Source organism: Aptenodytes patagonicus, chromosome 12 (genome assembly GCF_965638725.1).
Source record: "Aptenodytes patagonicus chromosome 12, bAptPat1.pri.cur, whole genome shotgun sequence".
Classification (NCBI taxonomy): Eukaryota; Metazoa; Chordata; class Aves; order Sphenisciformes; family Spheniscidae; genus Aptenodytes; species Aptenodytes patagonicus.
Window position 1 is genome coordinate 5,250,795 of NC_134960.1, and position 7,508 is coordinate 5,258,302.

Genomic DNA, 7,508 nt, shown 5'->3' on the forward strand with positions numbered 1-7,508 from the left:
TCCCAGTTCAGGATGAAAATTGAAATTTAGTGGTTGTTTCACGAATAGCTGAACCAATAAATTTGAAAAGTAACATTGCAAATGAGGGTGGCTTGAATGACAAGGGATGAACGAGGGATCTGGTGTCATGTAAGGGAATGACCTTTCCTGCTCACCTGTTTCAGAAGAAGAGCAAGAAACCTCAGGGGATTTTGGCAGTGGTGGATCTGTTGTATTGTTGGATGATTTGGAAGAGGAACCTGAAGCAGCAAAAAAAGACAAAGAAGGGAAACTGAAGATTCATGTAAGAGCAGCTAATGAAGATGATGAAGATGAAGATGATGATAAGGATGATGAAATTGGCTATATATGGTAGTGCCCATCATAATGAGGACTCATGTTTTTGCACAATATTGCAAGTCACATCATATCTCTGCAATTGTATCTGAGAGTACCTGGCACAAATATTCCCTCTCTACTGAGTTTAATTTTGTATAGTCTATTTAAGTTGGAAGACAACTTTTTTTTCGAGCAAGAACTGTTTGGGATACAGCTTTTGTTCAGTTGGTTTGGGGGATTTTTGTTCTACCCACAGGGGCAATGAGTTTCGTTTCAAAAACATTTCATGTCTTAATCCTCATTTGCACAGCTTACGAAATATATCCCATGAAAGAAGAATCGCAGAAGGGGCTCAACAAACCAATACAAGGCTTAGAAGCCCTTCTCGTGTTAGAGAATGTGTCATAAATTGTTACCTGGATCATATCAGAAACAGTTATTTTTCTTTCATGAAAAAGGAAATATAGGTGCCTCATTTTCTAATCCGTATTTGTTACGTTCCAGTAAAGAGTAAGTCTCTTTGGGTAGTGACTTCTGGCTGCCCAGCACCAGGGGTTTAATGTAGAAAGAAACCCGTTGGCAGGATTTTCTCTTCCTTACATTCTCTGAGAATGAGTCCAACAGGCTTAGTCCAGCCCACACTGAAGGCAAAGCTCCCACCAGAGTGTAGATCAGCTCCCTGACACTTTATTCGGGTAAGGAACACGGCCCTGATCTTGAGAGATGCTGAGAACCTGCAGCTGTCATGGACCAAGCCCTACAGGCAGGGAACAGAGTCCATCTGCCTTTCAAAGTGTTCAAGGAGAGAGTGTTTTGTGACTTTGCAGCATCATAACCACCTCCACAGCTGTTCCTCCGCTTCTGCCTGAACTCGTTTGCACTAAGAGTTGCACTAAAGTTGCACAGGCAGCCTCTGCTTCCTGCTCACACACTGTGGATCTGCCTGCTCTTTATTTACTCTTAGCAATCCCTCAGTCCAAAGTTATAAAGCTGTCAAAGACACTAACCATCAAAAGTAATAAGCTGTCGTTTCTTTAATTTAAATAGTTAATATTTATTTGGCCTGTTTAAAAAAGCAACTTTAGGTGGTCATGTTTCAAAAGCATAACCCCTTTGCTCAGTGTGACAAGCTGCGCACTCGTAACACACACACACACACACACACACGTAAAAGAGAATAGTATTAAAATACAATCTGTGATTCCCTCAGCATCTCCCGTATATTCATAGCTCTTCAATTGTATCATAGCATATTGACATTAAATTATTTGCTGTGTCCTTTCCCATTGCAGTTCTCTGATGCAGTAATGTATTGTGGTGACCTTTTATTATTTTTGCTGTTTTCAGAAACAGTAAGAGGTACCTTAACCCCACTCTTGCAGTAGGATGCAGATCTAAGTATTTTAGCAGTGCCTGTGATTTGCCTGTGAGTTATTTTGCAGAATGAAAAATGTGCTTATTACACAGAAAACTAATTAGATCGAATTTTTTTTTTCCTCTGAGTTAGTGTTGGATATAGAGGTGGAGACAGTATGGAGTCAAAACATGGCTGGTTACATACTCACTCGAAAGCAGGAAAATACCATGCTGGTTGGCAGAGGTCAGGTTTTTAGGGACACCGGCCCAAGGGCTGTGGTCCTCAGCTCTCCCCAAAGTCAGTGCCCACTGCAGAGCCTGGCAGGGCTCTGCAGCCCCTCTCCCCCTCTGTGTAGGACCTCTGCTTTCAGACATGATCAGAAGAGCAATACAGAAGAGGAACTCCTTTCAGACACCATGTGTTGCAGGGGCTCAGTTGTTTTCTCCTCTTTCATTTCCTATTTATCTCGATCAATGACCTGAGAACGAAGAGCAAGCTTGCATAACTGTTATTAATGCAGAAGGGTGTGTAAAATCGTGAGGAATTTGTTGTGTGTTGTTTCACGCCCCCGCATCCTCCCAAAAATCTGCCATCACAGTCATTTGCAAAAGGCCTGCAATCCGCCCTGCTTCAAATCCCTTTGGTTTCCCTATAGCTTTTGAAAATTTATTTAAAAATCATTGTCCGTGAGCTGCGCAGCACAGGCACACACACGCTTTTTCTACTTGCCTTTCATAGAAAATGATGCTGACTTGCAAGAGGAACAGATACAACCAGCATTTCTGTTGCCCTAAATAGTATGATTTTGTGAGAAGCAATTGAACACCATCAGTAGCTTGCTTCTCAAACATCGTGGCTGGTTTCCTTCTGGTATGTTACTAATTAAACCCATACTCTCTGGGTCTAGCTCGGCTGTCCTGTGCGGGACCTGCCTAAGGCACAGAGTTGCCATTTCACGCTGACATAAAATCGAGGTCCACAATCAGTAGAGTTACACTTATCCTCCTGACTGGACTCATTCTCCCCACACAACTAGTTTTTTCTGCAGTCCTGTGTCCCTTTGCAGTGGCTTATCCTGGAACTATGCATCACTTCAAAGGCCACATAGTAAATCCCTTCTCCCGCCCAGCACCTCACCAGGGTAAAGCCTGTCTAACCAAGCCCTTGCAGGCAGCTCCAGGGTCCAAGGTTGCAGCCCTTCTGTGTCACGTGCAAACATGAAAGAGGGTTAAATAAAAGCTGTTAAATAAGCCTTTAAAAGTGAATGTGGACATCCTTCAGGTTACGTGAGCAGACATGCCACCAGCATCCCTTTCTCAACACCATTGATCCTCTCCTAGCTACAATCTTACACGTGCAACTATTCCAAATCAGAGCTGGCAGGTTTTATATCTCTCTCTTAAACTATAAAACAATTACTGTCTCTCAGACTCACCAACTCAAACACGCTGTGGGTCCCAGTCAAGAAAGAGGGCTCCGTGCCCAGCACAGCCAGGCAAGAAGGCAGATGCCTTGGCTGGTTCGGCTGATCTCTGGTAGCACATTTCCCTTCACACGGAAACAAACACGCGCGCGCGCGCACACACACACACACCCACCCCCGTTTTAAGCTCGCTGGCCTGGATGCAGGAGGATGCCCCTAGCCAGGCGATCGTTCAGTCACCTGTTTCAGTTGTTCAAGTGTTCTTCTGAATCAGGGCCAGCATTGAAAAAATGCCATTTTTATTGACTAGTTCAGTTGGGTGTGACTACAAGAGAGTTTAGAGAGAGTAGTGTCAAATCACAAGGTGTCCCAGCCTGGTCAGGAACAGGGCAGACAGGCTGTCGTGCTTGGAAGGGCAGCTCAGGCTGCGGATTGCTTTAAGAGCAAGTTCCCAAATATTACAAAGCTATTTAGCAAAGCCCTTTTGTGATCCACTGGCATCCTCCAGTGGTTGGGCGAGCTGCAGCCTATATATACATATGTATATATATACATTTGTACACATATATGTGTGTGCATATGTGTGTGTGTGTGTGTGTCCAATTTGGGAAGATGCATTAAGAAAATGTTTTATTTCTTTAAAAGAAACCAGTGATTCTACCAAGAACCAGTGCTCTTCCAGATCAAGGCCCGTCCATTCTTCATGCTTTGTAAAGGACTTAATTTGCTTCCGGCTTAATTTAATTCCTTATTTTTTTCTTTATCTTTTCTTTTTCTTTTTTTTTCTTTTTTTTGCAAAGCAGGACTTCCCATCTGCATCAAGTCATTGACCTTCCAAACGTTTCCTCATTGTGAACAATGGAATCAGAGTTGTCCCATTCTTCTAGAGACACAAACCAATTTTTAATCTCATTTCCTTTTCACATCAGAGACTACAAAGTACTGTTAGGTACTGCTTTATGTTTCAAGGTGTCATTTTAACTACTGTGGTTAAATCAAAATCTCCTTGAGTCCAGATTTCAGCACAGTTGGGTTTTTTGGGTCATTACTGGCCTTTGCTGTGAACACAAAGAATCTTTTTCCTTTTCTTTGTCTTTTTTTTAAGCTATTATGTACTATTATTTTAAACCATTTGAACTGTTTATTTAATATTTATTCTACAGTTTATATTGAAAATGTAAAGTTTATATTTAAAACAACACTGTTTGTTAGTGAATGCTTCTCTTTGCCTCTCCAGCCTAGTCTGTTAGTCTCAGTGTACATTGCTGGCATGGGAATATTTTGATATTAGAAGTTTTGTAGCGTTTTTTCCCCTCAAGCAGCAAATGACATAGATCTAAGGTCACCACTTGATACAGACCACCAGATCGCTCAAGCTTAGCTTCCTGCGTTTGTTGGCTTTTATTGCAGTCCCTTCTGTATGCCATTCAGGTTCCTTTAATACATAGACTGCTTTGTACAGTTACTATACATCAAAAAGCCCTTTCTACAGTAGGTGGGTTTTGGTCTTTTTATACTTTTCTCAATGCTGTTGATGTCCATTACTGTTAAATGTGTAGATCTGTAAGGAGAGATCCAAATATTACGTGTTTCAGTTTGATGTCCCTACTGTAGATGGATGTAGACTATCATAGTAAGTAGACTTGCATAGTAAATTCTGAATGCTTTTTCCATAAGAAGTTAAGTGGAATGTGAGCATTTTGCTTTCTTTGGTTAACTGTAAATGCCTAACTGTAGTCTGAAATAGTTGCATTTTTGTCTGTCTCAATAAATTTTAATTTGTCTGTGACTCCTTATTGCCTGTCCTGAATTTTATTAAACTTTGGGGATCAAAAATGCTGCAGTACCTTGAGTCAGCATTTAATCATGCATGGAAATGGATGGTCTTTTATATTTGGTTTATACCTCTGTTCAGTGTCAGGTGTAATCTGTGAAGTTAATGTAAGGGCTTTAGAAAGCTGTATTTTCAAAGCAGAAATGAAACCAAACTGAAAGTGATAACTGTACCAAATTCAGAACTTTTCAAATGACATTAAAATTGATTTTTAAGGAACTAACAGGGGTGGGGGAGGGGGGGAAGCTTTCATTTTTATTTCCTCCCCAGTTTGCAAATCGTGATGCTTTTCTGCCTCTTCTGAAGGTATCTAGGGCAATTCTATAAACACAGCCACATTCTACAGTGGCCATTATCTAAATTAAGACAAAATTATATTGAATACAATTCGGGAGAAGCCATCCTCACTTAGAAATATCTGGTTTTGTGTCTCTATTATTAAATTAGAGCTCCTCTTTAATATTATTAACTGATTTAAACAGCCAACATTATTACAGTGCTAATTACAGAGTTAAAAATGTTATTTCATCACCTTTACTCTGTTATGTGCAATATTAAAGTACCACATGAAAGTGTGAAACCTGTTCTCAAACATTTGTGCCATTATCATCTCATCAGGTAATACATTTATAACTCGTCTGTCTGTACACCATTGGCTGCGTTGTGTCATCTAGGGTCAGAACCTGCCTTAAATTTCTGTTAAATTGGCTGCAGTCATTAGTTTATTTCTACTGTGGGTACCACACGTTACTTCCAGTATGTTGCCTTACCTGACTCTGAGAACAAATGGGTTTTCCCTTTCCAAAACCACTCTCAGACTCTTTGAAGAGTTTGATCTTCCATGTTTAAGTGATTCAGCTGTGCCAGGTGTCAGATACTGCGGCACTGAGGGCTGGAAGGCAACAAACCAAATCCGAAGCTTTAAGAGTGTGTGAGTTGCAAATGAGATTTTAGTTGTCGGGAAGGGTTAATGACTGGAGTTTTTTGGTTTTTTTTTTTTTAATATCCCTTCTAGATTCAAAACTGCAGGTGTCTTTCAAGCTTTGTTTTGTATTACATATGCATAGCTATGCACATACACACACCCCTCTTCTCTATATACAAATGTGTGTGTATATATATATTGTCATAACAGATGTGTGTGTATATACCTATACACACACACACAGTATTTATGTATATATATACACATACTGTTATGATCACCGGCCCTGAGAAGTGTTGGTCAAGGCCAAAAAAGTGCCAGTGTATTTTGGGGGAGCGAGGGAGAGCTCGCAATGTGCATGGGGACTGAACCCCCAGTTAGCCCGGCTGGCCACATCACTCCGAGGAGCTGCTATGCAGAAAAGTGGCAGGTCCCTCCTCTTACCGCCTTCCTGCTTCGGTCACTGCTGTCTTTAGACTCCCCTGGTTTTGGGATATCCGCTTCTGGGAATTCCTTCCACGCCTCATGTAAGGTTGAGCTGGTGTTTTACCACCCATACTTTGCTAATCTCTTCTGTAACAACTTGTACTGGGCTAAATGCTGTGAATTGGTGCTTTGGTTTCATACATTAAAATACATATAGTAGATTATTATGTCCCTGTCATGTCCTGATAAGCTGCATTGATTTATATTTAGCTTTTTCATGATTCTGTCCTCCATTTTGGATGAGGATCTTGGACTAATTTTCATGAACTCCCTGCCAGGGGATACAGCCTTTGCTTCCCTAGTGACACTGAAGAGTGTCTGCGGCTGAAATGGCGCTCCAGCATTGGTAAAGGGTCAGTTTGGGCTTAAGGTAAAATGATCAGCAGGGATGGCTCTTACCTGGAGGACAGCGGAGTCCATCCTCACCCAAACATTGTACTTTGCATCCTCAGTAAAATCTGCCAGACCGGGCAGCACCGCACTGGCGGGGGGGGCAGATAACTCTGCATGGAAAGGGACACACATGGCAAAGTTACAAGATTAACCATTTACAAAGAAAAAGCCTTCCCCCCCCGTCCCTGTTTTCCAATGTATGAATATTTTTCGTATCTTACTGATATTACTTTGCGAATGACTATACTGTTCTTGGTTTGTTCTGTGAAACCTCCACTGTGAGGTGCATGCATACACTTAGACGCACACACACGGAGTCTTTTATTTTCTCTCTTACAAAATTTTCTGTTGAGATCCACACCAGCTACAAAACAGTAGCATTACAGCCTTCACTGATGATTACTTTCATTTTTCCTTAAATACTGACAGTCCAAGGGTGAGATATTAAAAAGAAAAATCATGTCACAACAGCTTTGCACACTGTACAGCTTTTTGAATAGATTAAAAAGAGAGCTATTAATAAGCTTTTGACTTTCTGAGCGCTCCCATCTGAAACTAGAGCATCTTTTTCAGAGGGGGTGGGGGAGGCAGAGTGAAGAGCAGGCTTTATGCAGTCTTGGAAAAAGAAAAAAAAAATGGTGAAACAAATAGATTTAGGTAAGCTGTGAATGAGAGGGACAGACCCACTGCACGTGGAGAGAGCAGTCCTACGCGCTGCTTTCAGGGCAGAGCCTACTTTTCTTCAGTGGAAAATTCCCCCCTGACTTGAGCA

At 41.4% G+C, this 7,508-nt stretch overlaps 1 protein-coding gene across 1 annotated transcript in view; it reads left to right on the plus strand.

Moving 5' to 3' along the window:
* SPOCK1 (SPARC (osteonectin), cwcv and kazal like domains proteoglycan 1) overlaps positions 1–4,887 on the plus strand; it is a 338,727-nt gene extending 333,840 nt beyond the window's left edge. Inside the window, exon 11 of the mRNA XM_076349893.1 lies at positions 165–4,887. Coding sequence (XP_076206008.1) covers positions 165–355 — 191 coding nt within the window. The 3' untranslated portion in view covers positions 356–4,887. The remainder of the gene's footprint in view (positions 1–164) is intronic.
* Positions 4,888–7,508: the final 2,621 nt, after the last annotated feature.